The following is a 20,972-nucleotide window of genomic DNA, read 5'->3' as shown; positions in this document are numbered from 1 at the left end:
TCTACATACAAAAGTGTCCACCCTTTCAAGAAAAAAGGAAAACAACAAACCCAAAGCACACCACAAATCAGCACTATACTGTCCGTCTTCAAAAGTTTTCTCTTCTCCAAAGCAAAATGCATAAGGACCTGTAACTCTGAACTTGCCTACTTCAGATACCAGAAAATGAAAATACAGCCTGCTTCAAGATCATATGGTAAAATGCAGTTCGGCTGATGTCACTCAACACAGGGCATGAGACCTCTTTTTGTCCTTTCCTATTCTTCCAGCCCTCCTGCACCCCAACTGCACCTCCTGCAGTTAAAACTGCAGCCTCTGATAACAATAAGGCAGCCTACAGAAAGGGAAAGATCATTTTAATTCTATCTCACTACTGAAGATAAGCTCCCAGAGGGCTTGCCTTTTTTTTTTTTTAAAAAAAAAAAAAAAAAAAGTAACAATTTGTAGGCACTATTAAGAAGCCTGGAACTGCCATACCTGTGATACAAGGGTGTTCCACTGCTGAGTACTCTCTACTACAAAACAAGTGTAACCCCTTCAAAATAGAGCCATACATAACGATTAAGACATGCTAACTTCTCTGTACCCAGCTAATTAATGGGGTAGTTTTTTCCACCTCCACTCTTCAGCAAGCTATGAGCAATACGTAAACTTTTGATTCTTACATTAACAGAATACGGGTGGTTTTTTAGCTCTACAGAAAGAGACAGTTTGCCAAAACCCTTCTTTAATTTCAGTTTAGGGGATGGATAAATCCTGGTTCAGGCTTCAAATAAAACCCTTTCAGCAAAACAGCCTCAAGTACTCTCAGGGAACACTGAGGAAAAAGACATAGTGTTTTTCAAAGACATTAATTTCATATCAAGCGGTATAACATGAAGAACAGCTTTGCGGAGTCATCCTTCATCCTCAAGTACATACATGCTGCTGCATCACAGAAACATAGAGGATAAAGGATTAATTCCGCCTGGATATTTTGACAAATCCTAGAAACAGCATTTTCAGGAAGTATCACATAAAGAGTAGCATTTATGCATGTGATTTTTCATAAAGCTAATTCTGAGATTCACCGATACACCTACATGGATTTAATAGGAGTTACATATCTATTAAGACATTTCACTCATGTCGCCTTTGAGCGGGTATCATACATATACATTCTATTACAGCAAAACTGATTCCTACCCATTTGAGAACTAAAGAGTGTACAACAAGCTGAGCCCGAATGTCAGCATGACTAGTTTAAATGAGTTCTTTAAGATCATAACAGAAAAATAATTTCATAGTGGAGACCAGAATCCTGTTCTTACAGTCTAGTAGCTACCTAACAACCAGTAAAGAAACTGCATTTAAAATAAGGCACAGATAGTAATGACTTAATGTTTAATACTGTATTATTGATGCTGTCAAAATACAACCTTTGGCAGTTAAAAAAAATGCATTATTTTATTAGATATTCCTCAATAATGATACTCAAGTCAATCTTACCTTGCCACTAGAACAAAAGCACCATCCACAGTTACGATTTGGTAGATCCATGGCCACATGCAGAATTCATTATAAGCCCATGTATTTGCATCTACAGTCAAGCTAGATTTTTGAATACTGGAGTATTTCACTTTAACCAATAACACTGATTACTTCTTACTATCAGAAATAAATGGCCATGAGTTACTTCATTTTGTCTATTAAAAAAAACCAGGAGAAAATAAGATCAGAGTTCACATCACCTTTACAGTATTCTTGTTGAGGAGTAACCTAAGAGCTTCAGCAATTGCTACCCAAATTATGAAGCTAGTCATTACACTACTTTTATATTTAAGTGCTCAACAGAACGGTAAAGTAATAAAAGAACATCATCATACTGCAGTTCCTTTACATTTTTAATTGACAACAAGAACACTTGAAAAGTATTAAGTTCCATGTCAAATTCTTAAGTGTGAAATATCTCTAATTGTACATAACAATTATAGCAAAAAGAATTTGGCTATGTGCATATCTCGAGATTGTCCCGCAGAGTTCTCAGTTTTGGGATGTCCCAGAAACTCTTCCCTGTAGCTGACTGCCCTGGGAAGCGCAAAACCTTTGGTGGTTTAAAGAATAGTCAAATAATCAAAAGCACCAAGTTCTGATGACAGATTTCTATTTAGCCTTCAGAAGTCAGCAATAATGATCCGTAAATTAAACACAAAATGAAGCAACAGGAGGCCTAAAGCTGTTGACCACTACAAGAGTTTAAAATTCATTTATTTTACCTGTAAAGCAAAAACCGCTTGGGGCTATCGAAAGTCTTTTCTCCTGCATGTCAATAAAAGTGCATATGCTTAATGCTAGGTACGAAAATAACTCTTGTAAGTACTTAAAATTTTTTTAAGGAAGTAGACTATTTGGTAATACATGCTGTGCATATATTTGTTTTAAGTGAACAGCTGGCACTTCATAAGTTTTAATTGGAAAAGCATGCTTCCTAATCACAAAATAAAAAAGGCAATAGCGAGCTTAAAATCAAAACTACCTCAGAGCTATTAAGCCATAACTTTTAAATTAAAATAGTACAGGATAGCAATAGGACAGTAAAAGAATTTATAGCTGTATTTTCAATGCTATTGTTGGTATGAATTTGCCATCATTGATCAGGCTAGACCTTGATTATTTCTGCAAAAGCTCTTTGTCAGTTTCTAAAAGGAGGTAGTATAAAAAGGGCGTGATTTGAATAACATGGCCTCATCTGGCTGTAAACATTTCAAACAATAGACATAAATATCTATGATAAAAAGTACTGTGGAAGAGATTATTATAGAAATTGTTTTTACGAACTTGAAAAGAAAAACAGTAGATACATTTAATATATTTACTTATTTGCATGTAGTTTAAATGATACAGAACAAGATTACTGTGTTAGAAATCCACATACAATATAAAAACATTTGTTAGATGTAAATTCACCGTTCTGCTGACATTTGCAATAACTGCTTATCCAAGCTTAACTTCAGGTATTTATAATATTTTTTCATACATGAATTTTTGTATATGTGCAATGTTTCATTAACTACACAATGTGAAACCCTGACTTTTGTAGTTTTTCCATCACAATCTGAACATAAGAGCTATTTGCATCTTAACACCTTGGCTTTTTGAAACACTAGTAATTAAGGCATCTCTGCTGTATAGTGCAAACAAAAACTGTCTTTAATAATTTGATTAAAACATAGAAGTAATTGGATATTCCAAAGGGTTTTTTTAATGCAATTGGAAGATAGTTGTGCATTTTTAAGTTCTCTTGTGAAAGAAACATTTAAAACCTCTTAATGCCGATTGCTTTTGTTGGTTCCTTATAACTGGTTCTGCTGTCTTGTCTTCACAACAGTATAATTCATCTTCTTTTATGTGATGCTGTAGTAAAATACAGTAGCATTTAAATGAATACCTAGTAACTGAGTGAATCCCAAATGCAGCAAAGGCATACAGTTTTCATAGTGCACTTTCACCTCACTGAAGTAAAAGTTGCTCCTATTAGACATTTTTCCACTTCAATGTGAAGTAGATTGTTAGGATTTTATTAGTGGTTTCATTAAACAGCTTGACAGTTCAGTTCTCTTCTGCCAGTATTTCTCAAAAGGCTTTCAGGTACGCATTTCAGGGATACTTTAGGGGGTTGTTTCACCACATAAGCACACATAGCTTCCCAATCATGTCAATGTAGCTGTAATAAATAAGCATTTACATCCTAGAAGGGAGAAAGAGGAGAAAGTGCTTGTCACATTACTTGTATCTGTAATACCAACTGTGTATGTGAGGCAGGGTAATCAATCAGGAACATAATACAAGAATAATTATGTTAGGCCAAATTTCAGAACAAGTTAGCTTCAAGATTACTTTCAACGGCATTTCTTTATGTCCTAAAGAGCCTGCAAGAATAGTGGGATCAGCTTCCAAAGCAATCAATTTAGTCCATTTTTCCTCTGCTCCCTGCATGCACCAGAAAAAAAATCATCATGAGATCATGTATCTAAAACGTTTATTAAGAGTGATATTCCTTCACCCCATCCCTCCAACATTCTTGTGCTACTCCTTTTGCTCCTGACTTGTTCAGGTGGCCTTGGTCACGATCTGTCCTGATGCACATTAAGGAGCAGGCAAATGAACAGAAAGGGAACCTGAATCCTAGAGAAACAAGCTGACACTGGCGGTAACCGCTATGTTGATCTACCAGAAGAACTAGGCAGTCTGTATTACAACCTTCTATTGCTCTACCGGTTGGGAGTTAGAACTCAGTTCTTCTGCATCCCTGCTGACTGAAACTCCACAAGAAGTTTGTAATTATCCTTGTAGAGACATCAAAATTGAAGTTAGAGGTGCACAGCAGTCCCAGAAGAACAAGAAGTAACTTATTTGTTTGATACATCAAAGTGACAAATTCTGTAGCCACAGAATTATAGATTCCACAAAGCTCCTTCAGATACAAGCAAAACATGCAATCTCCAAGTTCTTTTCAGGTTCACTCAAATCCTGCACATAACCAAGTGTCTGCTTTAAGTCCTTTTTCGCTACCTTCATCAGGTGCAACTTTTGGTGCCCAACCTCAAAAAGCCGTGTTTATAGTGATGAGTATCATGAGCAGCAAGTCATGCAGTAACCAGACACCCTCGTTGTATTACTGATACCACAACGTATCAAGAAAGGCAAACCAGGGATTCACTTCAGATGGAGACGCTCTTCTGCTCTTCAGAAACTCACCATTTTCTAAGCATTAGGCCAACAATAAGCTTTAGAATTTAATGTGTTGTCACTTGCCCCAGTCACCCAATGTGCAAATGCAAACAACGTTGCTGGGCTAAGATTCTCCACGCTGCGTTACACTTACAACAATGGGTACAGCAGATTTTAGAGAAAACATCTGTCCCTTTCACAGTCTACCTATTTATCTGGGCCCTTTTTTACATCAATTTGAAAGCTTATTACTATTAGCTATTTTATTATTAAGGACATGCTTTCTCTGTAAAGAAAGAAAAGAGGATAAAAAAATTTCATTGTTAGCATTCTAAGCCATAGTACTATTGACATAGGGAATACGCTGCAGACTTCTGTAAAAATTGTGCAATATACTTGAGCATTACTGGAAAGAAAGGTGTTTCTATCCATCAATAGTTTAGAGTAAATAACATCAATAAGTGATACAGCTATGTCCGTTACTAAACACAGCTGGAACTGGATTACCTTAGCTATATTACCAGTATATCCTGGAACCAGAGTAAGACGATTCTCCTGTTCCCATAATCCACTTAATTGTTGTTTTAAAATATGAATATTTCTGAAAAGGAATGAACACTTTATAAACATATATACTAAGTTTCAGTAGATGTTTTGACTGAAACACTTGATTAATACTGCATATAAAGTTAGACTATATGATATATTGCCACAGTATCAGAAAAAAATTTTGATCCAACTTCTACAGCATTTGTATAACCACCGATATGACTATGTTCTACATTTAATAAAATTCCAGTAAAAAAAACCAAAAACACAACAACCCAAGACAATCCTTAAAGTAAGTTTCCAAAGACCACCTGTGGCTTAAGAACATGAGAGTTTCTTTTAAGTACTTTTAAGCTTTTACTTTCAAATTACATATTTTTCTCTTGTAGATAAGCTGTGCTCCTACTGATCAAAGTTAAAACAGATTGAGATGGAATAAGCTACGGAAACACATTTAAGTATTTCCCAATACTATACTCACCCATCCTCTGCCTTTTCTTTATGTGCAGATAGTTCTGACCACCATCTTTTAATGACAGCTTGAAGCCAGTTTAAACCAACTATCACATACCTGTAACAACATATTTTACAGGTTATGCTTTTTCCCCCCCCTTCCAATATCTACAGGTCAGCTAAAGTGGTGAGCAGCTTAGAAAGCAACGCATTTTCTATTCTGGAAGAAAAAAATCTAGACAAATTGCCAAATGTAAATACTTGCCTATGCTTTCAATTTCAAAGTGGTAAACTGAAGCCCTTGTTGAAAAAGTAGAAATTCTTCAGGTATTTTGCCTGAAAACTTCGCCTTGATTTCATGTTATAAAGCATACTAAAACCTCGGTGCTATTCTGTTTTACTGTTTAGAATAAATAAGTCTGCATAAGGGCAGTGTCCCTCCCCAGTCCTTAACCTTGCAGAAAAGAGTTTTTGCACCACTGGTTTGTTAAAGGAGGAAGGTTCACAGGAAAGCCCCCCTTCAGGTAGGTGTTCCCTGAGAAAGGCAGGGTTGGGAGAAGGGGCAGAAGGAACAAGAGTCAGTCACCAATAATTTCTAGGGCACTGCATAGCCAGGAAGTAATAGTGTCATAAACACCCAAACCTGATACTTACTCTTCATATTTGCTGTTGAGCAGCGATTTCACTAAAGGCAAAAGATCTACACAGCAGCCAACTGAAATATACGGTTTTTCTTCCTGTAAACTTAAAAAACAAGATGTTTCAGAAGTGCTTGAACTTCAACATGGGTATAGCAAATTCTTATCCCCTACTTCTTTTTGTCTGTACCTGTTTGTAAGCACAGGAAGGCAGTCTACTACTACTCCAAGATCCTGTATCCTAGAACAATTAAGAATAAAATCAGAACTGTTACTAGTAGAGCAAAGACTGAAGTATATGCTTCCACTACAATTTAAAGAATAAGCATTACAAAGTTACAACATGTAAGGAACCCCTAAGATACCGCAGCGTATTTGGGATTGCTAGCACTTTAAGAATATAAAAGAAGAGACAATCAGTTTACCTCACTAAGTAGGCTACCAGTTCACTTATACTTCTCCTCCTCCAAAAGGTTAAAGCTACGTTCAGCCTCAGATTCCTGCTGAAAAGAACTTGAGCCATAGTTTCATGGTCCTGAGAAACCTGTATGTTTTCAAAAATATAAAAGTTTATCACAATTTAAGTAGCCAGCAACAACACAATAAGCTGCTCTAATATAGTAATTTAGTATATGAAAGTATGCTTTCCTACCTGCATGGTGATGAGTTTTAGAAATTTAGCTAACAATGGCCTTAAACACAAGTTTCCCTTAGAAGGGGGCACAAATAGATTAAGACTACTTTACCCAAAAGCTACAAGAGTAAGGTCTATAGACAACTAAAGAGAAGTATTTAATTATTAAAATAGAGCATTCATGACCATCAACCTCTAATTCTCACCAACTTTGAGAACTTTTTACTTAAGTGCTTATTAATTTTGAGAACTTTAACAATTTAGACACACGTCATTACACATATTATTCTGAGCTTTGACAGAAGAGGTTGATTTCTGAAAAAGCTTGTTCTTGGAATTAAGTTTAGGCATTTTATTAAAATCTTGGATTAGAATGAACACTGCAGAGCCACCCACATCTCTCAAACCAGTTAAACAGTTACCTGTGGCCAGTGATTTGGTCTTTAGCCCCTCAGAGGATGAATCTTCCCCAGTCTTCGTTTTCTTACCCTCCCTTCTGCAACCTCTTTATTCTAGCTATTCTGCTGCTCCTTCCTTAAAACCGTAAGATTCAATGGAGTGCAAGAGTGCCACAGACTCATACCTCCAGCCCACTGGATTCTCAGGGCTCTTCCTTCATGGCAGCCCACACTTAAAGTAACATGAAAAGGCAGCATGGTGATAGTCTTCAATCTTACCTTCCCTGCCAGGCCTCACTTTAAGCACCTGCAAGCCTCAATGGGTAACAAACATCTATGATGACAGAAATGGAAACTTCAACATTAAGAGACTTAAATGGCCCTCACTATCACAAAACCCGTTTCCTTTAGCTATCTGACCTTTTAGTGAGTTTCAGAAGCCCTGCAAGCATTCACTGGGTTTCATCAAGCAATCTCAAGAAGAAACAGTCTTATACAAACACTTAAGTTAGCAGTATCATCTTAGCGTGCATGAAACTATTGAAAATGGTCCTATCCTACCTCACCAGCCTATTCCCATCCATACACCAACACTGTCACACTTCCATAAACATGCACATGGCCATGCATCACACCAGATCACAAAACCTAATGGGGTCAAAACAATGTCTTCCTTTGGTGCTGGCAGAGTTGTAACCCAGACTAGCCTGGCAGATCAGAGCTTCTGGGCTGGGTCAATCTATATGTTAAGAAAATTAATCTGTTTGAAAACTTTCCCAGCTAATCACACAAAGAAACTACCAGGAATACTTTTCTTTTCAACTAAAGTTTCTTTAAACTCTACTTACCTCTGAAAAAAATCCACTATATTTGGATGAGGGGCCTTCTGTTTGAGATGAGCCAGAGTCACTAGAATTCAGCAAGTGTGTACGACTGTCGTGCAGTTTTGCTGGCAGATTCCCTGCGCAAGCCAGTTCATTTTCTTTATTTGCCATGTCACAGCCCCTAAATTTAGGAAGCTGTTTCTTTCTGTAACAAGGCTTTGGGCTATAACAATGAACTTTTCTTTTACAATATACTACTTTGAAGAGAGAGAGGGGACCGGTCACCGTTTTTCCAACTGTTATTCTGCAATAATAAAGTAGTATTTTAATGAAGGTTGCTCTAAACCTAAGCAATACTTTGTTTTATTAACTTAAAATATATCATTATGAATTCAGCAGTCAACTTGCAGGTTACTTAAAACATTTTATGCCCAAGATATACCTTCATGACATTTGGGTTATCAGAAGTAAGAGCTACCACCAGTATTTTTCTCCTTCTTTTATTAATGCAGAGACTCATTATTATGGAAGTGGACACAAGAACCAAGTATTGTCAGTAAATTAAGACCTATCTTCCATTTGTGTCTGCTTGGGTGTTATAATAGTTTTAAACTGCTTTTTCCTCCCTGCCTCCCTCACTTGAAATTCAGACTCTACACAGCACAGCCCTCCTACCTGTTTGTGTATGAAGCCAGCTGTTTTGGAGATTTCTTACCCTGGGAGAAAGGGAATAGAGAATAAAAAAAGCTTTATTACTAAAAAGGCTCAAACACTCCCACAGTTTGTCAAAAAAAAAGTCCTGCTTTATTTACCATGGCCTAAATTTACCACAGATCCCTTCCCTTTACCCATTCCTCCTTTTCTGCAATTAAAGCACAGCTACATTAACCTTCCTATAATCTTTAAGTATTTCACAGTGACCTATGGAAGGTCACTAGCTCTGCCATAGCTGTCTGTCCTTGGAGCACCACAGTCAGCTGAAGGCTTGGGGTATCTTTGGCAAGAGACGGGATTGTGACATCAGAGACAGATTCTTTAGTTAATAGCAAACTAAAAACTGTGACTAATATAAAAAGCCTACTGGAATCTGATGGCAAAATTGCATTACTTGTCTCACACATACATTTAAAGGCCTGTAATACAGCATATGCTAGTATTGGGAAGGAAGACAGAACATCTCCCCACCAAAGCACAACAACAACAAATTAAATAAATCAAGAGTGCTGTAGACAACAGCAACTTGATTATCCTGAACTCATTCATATGGAACAGATTAGCACCCTGACGCCAAGCAGGCTGCATAAAACAGCGATATCCCAGAGGTATCACAAAATTCATTCAAGGTTGTGCTGCACAGATTAGCAAAACCTTTGAAAATTAAGCAACACAACTTAGAGATGAGTTTTGAAAGACTTATTTTTATACAGTAATCTCCAATGTTTTAAAGCTTCATCTAATGAAGATGAGTTGAATTGTGATGTTCCGGTCTATTTTTTTCATTAGTAAACAAATTATTAAAAATAAAAAAAGCACTAAGATGCTCAAGCTAGAAATATGGATTTTCATATAAACACGCGCTATGCTCATATAGTGCAGGCATTCCAACATGAAAATTTATACTACTGTTAACATTTACATTGTACACATTAAGACAATGCTATGACCTATTTTTGGTAACACTGAGTCATAGAATCACGTGGATTTTAATACATAATTTCAATAAACAAACGGACATAGAGAATATTGGCATCTTCCCCACCGTCTGAAGTGATTTTACAGCAAGTTTACCTCCCTAGTACCTCCTCCATACTCCACTGCCTTACTCGCTTTTCAGCCAGGAACACAGGTAAGAGGTTATGGAAAACGTTTCCGACTATCAAGAATCCAGTGAAAGTACGTGTTACTAGACAGTATGGTAGATCAAGCTGTATGGTAACAAAGTGACAGGTCCTTTTCAATGCAGGTATTTCACCTACCCCAACCTCTCACTTGTGCCATGTAGCCCTCTTGGCAAGAGAGAACTTTCTGATGACACAATTCCTCTACTGAAACAGTTCTTGGTTAGACTGCAGAAAAGCAGGCATGAGTAAAACCGTATCAGTACCTACTGCTCATGTGGATGATACAATGCATGTATGCGTATAGTCACTGCCTATGCCTATTATAACACATAGTTTTCATAACATAATCGCTGTTCAACCTAAATTCTATTGCACATCTAAACGTGAAACGGTCAGCAGTGCCGTGCTTCTAGTTTTAGACTATCAACTTGTTTGAAAGTTCACTTCAGTTTCATCAGAAAAAAGCCTCAAACAAACAACTCACCTCCTTCATGATCTTTTTAGTGGAAGAAGAGATTCTTTTTCTGGGGAGATCAATGGGACAACCTTCAATATGCAATACTTTCTGTTTTCTAACATTGTGGGCTTCAGATGCCATAATCTCTCAAATCCCTGTTTTCAAGGAAAAGATGTTTAGTTACATTTTCCAAAACATTCTGTCAACTTTCCTCAAATGCAGCTGGCAAAACCAGTTAAAACAGTTCAACTATTCACAACATGTTCCATCATATAAATATTCCAAGACATCACCCTTTAGCGAATATTAGCTAGAGGCCTTATCATTAGTAACATGCTCATGAGCACTTCAGAATTCCTACTTAGCTTTGTAAAAAAAGGGAACAAAACCAAGTCTCCTCCAAAGAAAGAGAGGCAGAGATCTTGTTTTCAGACCAGCTTAGTACACCTGCACCAAGGAGTACCGTACAGACAAGAATAAGGCAATTTATGAGACTTTCCTCCACATCGCACACTGAATTTCACCTGCCACCTAGAAAAAAAAAAATAATTGGTCTTAACTGTTTCCAAGTAAGGAAAGGCAGCTAAATAAAAATAATCCCTGTTTTCGAGAAGGCGGCAAGTTTCATCAAAATAGCGAAGGTAAAAAACTGGAAGTGAAAGATCACCCCCTAATTTATCAGCAAATTCACCCCATCCATTTTTCTCAGCATAACTTTTTTTTTTAAATTTGAAAAATAGCCATAAGTCTTTTTTCCACAGTTGAACAGTAAGAAAATGTCTAAAGTACTTTTTTTTGAAGTATGCAAATATTTCCACAGGAACCAAAACCAATATTGGGGCGGTTGTACATGTAGTTTTGTATTTTGTGTAAGTGATTCAGAAGTTCCATTGCTTGAGGCTGGATTCACAGATTATATCATCATAGAGCACTATTCCTAAAATGTTTCACCAAGACATCTTACCTTACTTTTAAAAGCCAACCATTTGCTCTAATTTTATTGTTTTTCCCCTCAACAGCAAAACTATGCTGCCAACATGAGTGCCCCAGTCTCTCCCCTCCACCTTTAGTACCAACAGTCCTACCCTTTTTCCTCTATGTAGGAGATTTACCTCACATTAAGAACTTCAGTATTTAAAACACTAAGACACTGATCAATGAAAAAGTCAGATGGGAAACAGCTTATTAGCCACAGAAGATCTTTCAATGCAGTAGCTAAAGGCCATCAAATAAAACAAACAGGTAGCAGGCTGAAAACAAAATAGAAGGTGTATTCTCCACATAATGCATATTAAATTCCATATTGTAGGATACAGTGGAAGCAAAAAAAAATCTCCAAATGCTTCAGTTTTCTTTAGAACAGGATTTATACTGAAGAATCTCATTTGAGATACCGCTCTTTCTCAAAAAAGGAAGATTTACAGATAGAAACCCTTACCCTGTAAGATCGGAACATGGAGCCCTCAGACAACAACTTCAGCAAGCATTGCAAGTGACAACATTATTTAGGGCACGACCTTTAACAGTTGGTGGTCCACACTTTTCTAGACACAAGGCTGGCTTAAGTGGTTCATTAACTTGACTCCTTAACTTCCCCTGCATACTACGGGACGGTGACATAATAGTTGTCACCCTGTGAGCTCTTCACACTTCAAGGCTTCCAGCCACCAGGCTTATAAATAAATAGTAAAAAAAAAATGGTTTCTTCTAAATTTCAGGGAAAAATATAAGAACAACAAATTTCTTCTCTGCTCAGTCATTGAAACCACTATTTGGACGCAAAATCGCTGTATGTTAATATCTGAACTTGAAGCACAACCCAAAGGCAAACAACTGAACTTTTGAAGAAAAGCCCAGCTCAACAACCCTAAAAATCCAACCCAGCCTTATATTCAGGCTAACAATGAAGGTGGAAAGCTAAGAGGACTTGGAAAAATCTTGATTTACTTTTTTTGCATCCCCTGTTTGAGAATGTGGCTGAGGGGAATGCAATAAACTCCAGAAGAATTGGGAAGAGCACCTGCAACCACCAGAGCTGAACCCTACAGAATCATCCTGTCAGATGCTAAAAAAAAAATAAAAAAAAAAATTCTATAATCTCTGTTCCTAAAACATCACTTTTGCAACTACTCCTGTGACACACTGACAGCTTACAACTCTTCATGCAGAAGACTGACCTCTCCTTACTTGCTTGTTTAATAAATGATCTCAACCTACCCTCCTCTTTCATGCTAAGCAGTAAGTGAGAATCTGATCGCCAACACATAAGACAGCACCATTAAACTACAGTGCTTTTTACTTAACAGAAGGCTAGGAAGAAGTGTCTTACCACGGAAACTCGATTAGCATATCAGTGTTTAATATTGGGATCTAAAGAGCTTAAGGTAACATCTCAAAATACCTGAACTGGAGAGAGATTATCCTGGGGGGAAAGAAGTTCCCTACAAAGAGTTAAACATGTCTAAGAGAAAAATGGAGAATTACACGCTTTGACAAATTTGATAAGAACACAATGCCCCCTAGCCTCCCAGTTGAAATGAGAAAAGACAACAAAACTATCAATTATTTATTTAAAGACTAGGAACAGAAACCCAAAGGCCAACAGATGATCAGATATAAAGGAACATCTGATGAAGTGAAGCAAAATCCTGATGTCTGTGTTTGCAGTCCTACAGTTTAGAGAGGTTTCCATAGTTTAACCTGTTTTGTGAGGGTCTCTGGCAATGCAGAAGAAGCAGTGAACATATAAACAGCAATGAAATAGCTGTGGTGTTAACCAAAGTGGAGAATCTCTCCCTTAGAACTGACAAAGCACCTGAAGAAATCACATGTGGGAAATACAGTCAGTATTTAAAGATGGCCTCAAGGAAGATCCAGAATGACATCTCTGTTGTGCAAATTAATAAACAATGTAATCAAGAATAAAATTAGTGGGCACAAACAAATAATATATTGGGAAAGATTCAACCTGGCTGTTGCGAAGGCAAGTCCTGCCCTGCAAAATTAATGGAATTCTTTGAGAGTATGAAGTAATATAACATGGATAAAGGACAGCTAAATGATAGAGTCTGAGATTCCAAAAGGCTTCCAAAACTCCCTCACTTAAATATCTTGAGGTAACTAAGCAACCAAGTGACAAAAGGGAAAGTTTTTGCATGGAGAAATAGCTACGAAACAGTGATAAACTGTCTAAGCAGTTCCCACATTGAAGGCCAACACAGGAATCCTGCAAAAAAAATCTCCATTGGTTTATGCTGTTCAATATATTCATAAATTGCCTCACAGAGAAGATGAGTAGTTGACAATACAAAGTTAGCCCTCATCGTTAGTGTCTGGTATAACTGAAGAATTAGAGAAGAACTGTGATATACAATAAGCAGAAACAATGATTATAGATTAATGCAAAGCAAAGCCTGTGTGTCTGCAGGCATAAGGAAATTTTGGGTTCCCATACAGAATCACAGGCTCAGAGCTAATAATTGCCACCCACAACAAGATCTGGATATATGACAGTTTACTTCAGATCATTTGGATTGCTCAGTGCTCCATATGGATCAATAAATAGTGAAAAGTAAACAGATCATTGTTCTGACAGTGTACAGAATTAATTTGTGCCTGTATTTCAAATACTGTGTGCATGTTTAGCTCTCTTTCTTTCAAAAACAAACAAACAAAAAACCCAAAACACCCACCCCAAACCTCAAAAGTGAAAAAGAGCTCATACAAAGGCAAATTAAAAAAAAAGTATGCAATACCTTCCACACAATCAACAACTGAATAGATCAGGCTTTTTAAGTCTGGAAGAGAGGCTACTTAGAGCAGAGAGGGGGAAATAAGACAAAGGCCTACAAAATTAATGGCTTGGAGAACTTGCACAGAGTGTTCTCTGTCTTGCCCAATATAAGAATGAAGGGGCAAAAGACACTGGCTGAAGGCAGGCTCAAAGTTAACAAGAGGGGGCAGGAGGTACAAATTATAATCAAGCTGAACTTGCCCCAGGATGTTTTTTGTGCAAATGTTGTCATGGGTTCCAGGGTAGACTGTGTAAATTCATAAAAAAAGAAATACACCGAAAGCGATTAAATACAGAAATATAATTCAGATAGCACAGACACAAAGCAGAAAACAAGCAGAAGAATCTGGTACATGCAAACCTAATACCGCTCCAATAAATTTAGTCCACATCAAGAATCCTGCTTCCAAAGGCTTAGTAACACATGATAAAATGATAGCTGGCCAGCAATTAAAAAGATGAATGCTAGAGGCTGAAAGGCACTTTACAGGGCCCTTGCCAACCTTCATTTCCTATCTGCTATCAAATATCATCTAGGGATAGCTAATTGGATACTACCTTCCACCGTTATTTTGGGATAAATTTGGAGGATTTTTAAACTGGCATTAGATACTAATTTATAGAAGATCAAACAACTTACACCTTAACTTCTTGAATTTTTTACTATTCCCTTGTGATGAGTAGAGCTAGTTGTATTTGTTCAGAACAATGTTATACCATTTCATTAAGCCAATGCAACTTTTACTTTACAAAATTTTAAAAAGTAAACTGAGGATAGACTGCAACTCCCGTTCAGCTCTGCCTTAGCCCTTCATCATACAAGCCTAAACTATTTTACAACTGTAACAAAGTAGACTGTGAATCTGAACAGAGATTCACAATTCCATTAAGATGGTAGGCTCACATTCCACCAATTTCCGCCATCCCACATGTGACTTCTCGTAGCAGATGCCAACCCTCTCCCTCCTCCCCCTTTTACTCTCTGATGAGATACATCCACAGGAACTAGCAGATGAAGTCACTAAGCCACTAGCCATCATATTTGATAAGTCATGGCAGCCCGGTGAGGTTCCTGCCGACTGGAAAAGGGGAAACAACCCCTATTTTCAAAAAGGGAAACAAGGAAGACCCAGGCAACTACAAGTCAGTCAGTCTCACCTCTGTACCTGGCAAGATCATGGAGCAGATCCTCCTGGAAACTCTGCTGAGGCACATAGAAAACAAGGAGGTGACTGGTGACAGCCAGCATGGCTTCACCAAGGGCAAGTCATGCCTAATAAATTTGGTAGCCTTCTACAAAGGGGTTACAGTGGCAGTGGACAAGGGAAGAGGAACTGATGTCATCTACCTGGACTTGTGCAAAGCATTTGACACTGTCCCACACGATATCCTGGTCTCTAAATTGAAGAGACATGGATTCGACAAATGGACAACTCAGTGGATAAAGAACTGCCTGGACGGTCGCACTCAAAGAGTTGTGGTCAATGGCTTGATGTCCAAGTAGAGAGCAGTGACAAGTGGCGTTCCTCAGGGTGTCGGTACTGGGGCCTGGACTGTTCAACATCTTTGTCGGCGACATGGACAGTGGGGTTGAGTGCACCCTCAGCAAGTTTGCTGATGATACCAAGCTGTTTGGCAAGGCAGACATGCTGGAGGGGAGGAATGACATCCAGAGGGACCTGGACAGGCTGGAGAGGTGGGCCCAAGCCAACCTCATGCAGTTCAACAAGGCCAAGTGCAAGGTCCTACATCTGGGTCGGGGCAACCCCAAGCACAAATACAGGCTCGATGGGGAATGGCTGGAGAGCAGCCCTGAGGAGAAAGACCTGGGGGTGCTGATTGACGAGAAGCTCAACATGAGTCAGCAATGTGCAATCGCAGCCCAGAAGGCCAACCGTATCCTGGGCTGCATCAGATGTGTGGCCAGCAGGTCAAGGGAGGTGATTCTGCCCCTCTACTCCACTCTCATGAGACCCCACCTGGAGTACTGCATCCAGCTCTGGAGTCCCCAACATAAGAAGGAAATGGACCTGCTGGGGTGGGTCCAGAGGAGGGCCACTAGGATGAACTGAGGGCTGGAGCACCTCTCCTATGAGGAGAGGCTGAAAGAGTTGGGGCTGTTCAGCCCAGAGAAGAGAAGGCTCCGGGGAGATCTATCTTATTGCGGCCTTTCAGTACCTAAAGGGGGTCTACAAGAGAGCTGGGGAAGGACTTTTTACTAGGGCATGTAGCGATAGGACAAGGGGGAATGGCTTTAAACTGGAAGAGGGCAGGTTTAGATTAAACATTTGGAAGAAATTTTTCACTTTGAAGGTTGTGAGGCACTGGAACAGGTTTCCCAGAGAGGTTGTTGAGGCCCCATCCCTGGAGGTGTTCAGGGCCATGCTGATGTGGCAACCTTGTCTAGTGGGAGGTGTCCCTGCCTATGGCAGGGGGGTTGGAACTCAATGATCTTCAAGGTCCTTTCCAACCTAAACTACTCTATGATTCTATGATTTTCAGGGAACAGGAGGACTAGAGTAATAGCAGCCATATATCTTGATAAGTCAACTCATTTGTCCCCACAGCCAATAGACTGTACCTGTGCAAAGTTTTCTTGATGGCCCTACTGCTATTTTCCAACTCTGCTCTCTCCCAGATGCAATACAACTCTTCAAGTCATACCAGAATCAAGCAAAGAAAGACAGCACTAAAAGGCTTTCAAGTGCGTATCTATCAAAGGCAAGTATTAACAACTCTGCCACTCCCTCCCGTCATCCTATGTTCTGGGCATGGCCCCCAGAGAGGGACAAACTTTTCTTTGCATGTTATGTAATCTACACATGTATTAACATAACATTAATTTCTTACAGAACAGACTTGAGTACTTTGCATGACAGCAAAGCAAAAGAAATCCAACTATTTTACGTAAGTCATCAGTACATACCCGTTCGAGCATTCTTCCTGTCCTACTCTTTGCCCAAATTCTTAACAGCTGTTTCTCCTGTAGCATTCCACATACACTAGCCATCACTGATGTTCTTGTGATTCTCCCCCACTCCATATTAAATCAAGTGCAAGTTCAAGGATGACAATATTAGACCCAGATGAAAGAGTTAATTAATTGTTACTCCCCAAGGAGGGGAGCTCATGCTCTGAAATCATTCAAAATAGGTATACATCAGGGAACCAGTAACAATCAACTCATTTCACCAATTATTAACAGATTTAAAATGCTCATGAGAAACTTCCAAGAATGGTTATTCCAAATTTACTTCCAAAAGAGTAATCTGTCTATAAAAATAAATTAGCACTATCTTATGATGCAGAAGCAATTCCATAAGCTTGGCATGTGTTCCTTTCATTTTAACTCTGACAAATGTCACAGAATCCATCTGTCTCTCTGTTTTAGATGGCTTCTACATCCTTTGAATATGAAACAGGGTGGGTTTTTTAAACTCCTTTTTTAGTAATTTATGCCCTGACAGTTCACCAGGTGTTACATACTGAATTATCTTAAAAAAAAAACGGAGTTGAAGATTTTTAAGGAGTATGTTAATGCAAAATTTTTCTGCAATGCTATGAAATTGTGTCTTATATGCTAGCAAAACAATTTTTTAACATGCTATACCTGCCAGGCCATTTTTTCCAGTTTAAAGTAGCATGCGTGGACAAAAATTACAGGAATGACATGAAATTTGCAGTAAAGACAAATACCATTTGAGTAACTATTTAAGGTTAGCTTATTCCTACAATTTAAGCTCATTTTCCTATTACTCTTACATATGGAATCTGTATGTGGCCCACTGGCACAAGCAGTCATAACAAACCTCTGACAATGACCACAAGTCAGAGTTCAGTTAAGTTTACTGAGGATGAATCCAGGTGTGAATTAGCTCTCTTTGTGGAGCTAACCTAAAGTCTAATAGGTTATTCACATTCTGGGAAAAAATATTTTCTAGAAAAAAAGACAAATAAACGAGTACCCAGTTTTCTGCATCTGGAGATACCATTTACAAATATGTTAAGCTGATACAAAGTAATATTACTTTTCAGTGTTTTAGTCCTTTCTAAAGTTGTGCTTCACTAATGAAAAGATGCTTTTACCTGTTGATTTTCACTTATGAACATTCCAGCAATAAGGTTGGAAAAGTTCTATTATTAAAGTTATCTGGGAGTTATTACACAGGAAATAAAGTTCCAATACACTGAAGCTCCCACATCAACATTTTAAACAGCTTTTAGACACTACTCAAAATTAAATATGGTAAGTTTTTTTGTTTTGGTTTTTTTTTACTATTAATTGCTCAACCCAAGAAGGGATTCAAAAACCTGCAACAAGCATTTAAAATTCAAACCCAGAGAAAGACATACTGGAAAACCCCTCAAGCTCCAAACTTGGTGGAGGCATGGGTATCGACCTCACCCCCATTTGGCTGAACATAGTCTGTGACTACGTTTCACATAGCTTAGGATCACATGACTTCTATTATGTTACCCTTAAATACATTTCTATTATTGAATGTGGTGTGTTTGTAGTATTAAAAAAGCCTTCTTAATTCATACTGAAGCTCCTTACCCTGGGACCAGCATATGAAACTTAAATTTTTTAAAAATACTTATTTAAATGATTCCAATGGAAATATACTGAAAAGAGAAGGTTCAAAACTGGATGAGAGAGAGCAAGAATACACATATATGTTTTTTTAAATTTATACATATAAAATACATTAATATTATTTCTACAATATTGTAATGAAGTTCTGAGTTATAAAGTATAGGAATTCAAACCAATGGTAACTTGAGCTCAACGAAATAATATTACAGACATTTTAATCAAAACTGTATGAACTGATAACAAGAAATTAAAGCAACAGCTTTTGACTAAAACAATTTCTTCTTTCCAATTAGCACAGCCAAAGCAGCACTAACCTGCCTTCTGTTATGCTTTAATTCTACTAATCATGGGTAGCTATCCTTTCTTTCCTTGATTATAGATAGGGAATAGAAGGAACAAAAAAACCCAAGGGATTGGGAAAAGCAAAATTCATGTTCCAAGATGAGATGGAAGAAGCCATTTTTAAGCAAACTGACTTAACCTTGCTCTAAAGCACAGCACGTTACAAAAACAGCAACAAAAAGTTTCTGAAACTACCCGCCAGTCTCTCTCCTTAACACATCTCACTATCCAGTGAAATAAAGACATTTTTATTTTAGATCTATATTTGACAACATGCCAAACTACTCCAGCACAACGGGGGGTGGGGTGGGGGAAATCTGAAGGCCTTCTAACAAAGTAATTAACGCAGGATCTGATCTCAAAGCATCTGAAGTTCCCCCCCCCCCCCCCCCCTTTCCTCCCCACTGGAATCTGTCACACCCAGGGAACAAAAATCCGCCAGCAAGGCTCGCACCCAGCCTGCCGCCCTCCCTCTCCGCAGCGCTAAAGCCTTTCCTGCTCTCCTGGCGTTTATCTGCCACTGCACACGCTTGCTTGGAGTTGTGGCTGACGCCACCGCTTCAAATAAAGGCAAAACCGCCAGAAATCGCTGGCTGGAGGTGACCGCAAGTACCGAAGACAGCCGTGCCGCAGGCCGCCCGGTGGCCGTGAGGGTGTCCCCGCACCGGCGCAGCCCACGGCTCGGCGCTGCTCGCGGCTGGGAGGCTCCGCGGCGGCCGCCGCGCGTCCCACGGTGCGGGGAGCGAGAAGGCGGCAGCCCCGCCGACCCACCGGCTGCGGCAACCCCCGCCCTCGGCCCTCACGCCGGGCGGGGCGCCCCGGAGCCGCACCTGGCCCCAGCGAGGCAGAGCGCGGCCCGCACGGCGCCGCCCGCTCCGCTCCGCTCCCTCAGAGCCGGCGGGGAGGCGGAAGGCCTCACCGAAGATCCCTCCCGCCCCCGGTCTCTCAGCGGCCGGAGACGCGCCGCGGCGTCAAGAGGAGCCCGCCGGCCACTAGGGACCGGGCCCGCCGGCCACTAAGGACCCCGCCGGCGGCCGGCCCGGAGCGCCAGCTTCTCGGCCGCGGCCCAGGCAGTTCTTCACCCTCCCCCCCTCACTCACCCGCTGCTCATGGTACCGGGCCGGGCCACGCCGAGGAAGGTGGGGGAGAGGAGGAGCTACGGAGACCTACCGCCGGGGCCCAGCACCCGGAGCCTGCGCCATTCAAACGGCGCCGCGCTGCATGCTGGGCCGCGCCGCGCCACGCCCCACCGGCCCCGCCGCGCCGCGGGCAGACAGCGCCCTCTGGCGGTCCCGCCGCCCGCACCTCCCAGGGGCTGAAGGCTCCGCCCCGCCGCGGCGGCGTCTGCTGCCTCACGCAGCGCCCCGTCCCCCCCTGCCCCGCGCCGCCTGCCACCTGCCTGCTGCGGCGGCTGGGCTGCTCGATAAGCCTCTTAAGGTCGCTGCTTCCCTCTTTGGCGAGGTCGCTCATCAGGGCAGGTCCGCCTCCGCCCAGGCTGCCGCGCCCGCCCTACCTCAGGCCTCCTCCGTCCTTCCCGCCTGGCGGCGTGGTCCCGCCGTCTGTCGGCCCCGCCCCAGGGGCCGGCAGCCCCCTGGCCTGACCGCGTCTCACCTGCGCTGGTGGGGTCCAGCTTCTTGTTGGGAAAAGCTCCTCGTCCTCCACCACCTCCCCGCTGGGAGTGGAGCCTCTTCAGGCCCCAGGCTGGGTTCAGCGCCCCAGGTTGCGGCCCAGTCACT

The 20,972-nt window shown here is 40.4% G+C and overlaps 1 protein-coding gene across 1 annotated transcript; it reads right to left on the bottom strand.

Annotated features, from left to right (window-relative positions):
* Window positions 1-2,899: 2,899 nt before the first annotated feature.
* KATNBL1 (katanin regulatory subunit B1 like 1) lies at window positions 2,900-20,368 on the bottom strand. The gene is made up of 10 exons (XM_082485333.1): window positions 20,337-20,368; window positions 10,532-10,659; window positions 8,882-8,922; window positions 8,231-8,510; window positions 6,776-6,894; window positions 6,541-6,591; window positions 6,367-6,456; window positions 5,741-5,830; window positions 5,218-5,311; window positions 2,900-3,727 (listed from the first exon to the last, which is right to left on the bottom strand). The coding sequence occupies exons 2-10, from the start codon at window positions 10,643-10,645 to the stop codon at window positions 3,695-3,697; spliced, it is 912 nt and encodes a 303-aa protein (XP_082341459.1). The 5' UTR covers window positions 10,646-10,659; window positions 20,337-20,368; the 3' UTR covers window positions 2,900-3,694.
* Window positions 20,369-20,972: the final 604 nt, after the last annotated feature.

The sequence above is a fragment of the Vanellus vanellus genome, assembly GCF_965231255.1.
Source record: "Vanellus vanellus genome assembly, chromosome: 6".
In the NCBI taxonomy this organism is placed as follows: Eukaryota; Metazoa; Chordata; class Aves; order Charadriiformes; family Charadriidae; genus Vanellus; species Vanellus vanellus.
Note: the sequence above shows the minus strand (reverse complement) of the source record. Positions and strands in the feature narration are given on the sequence as shown.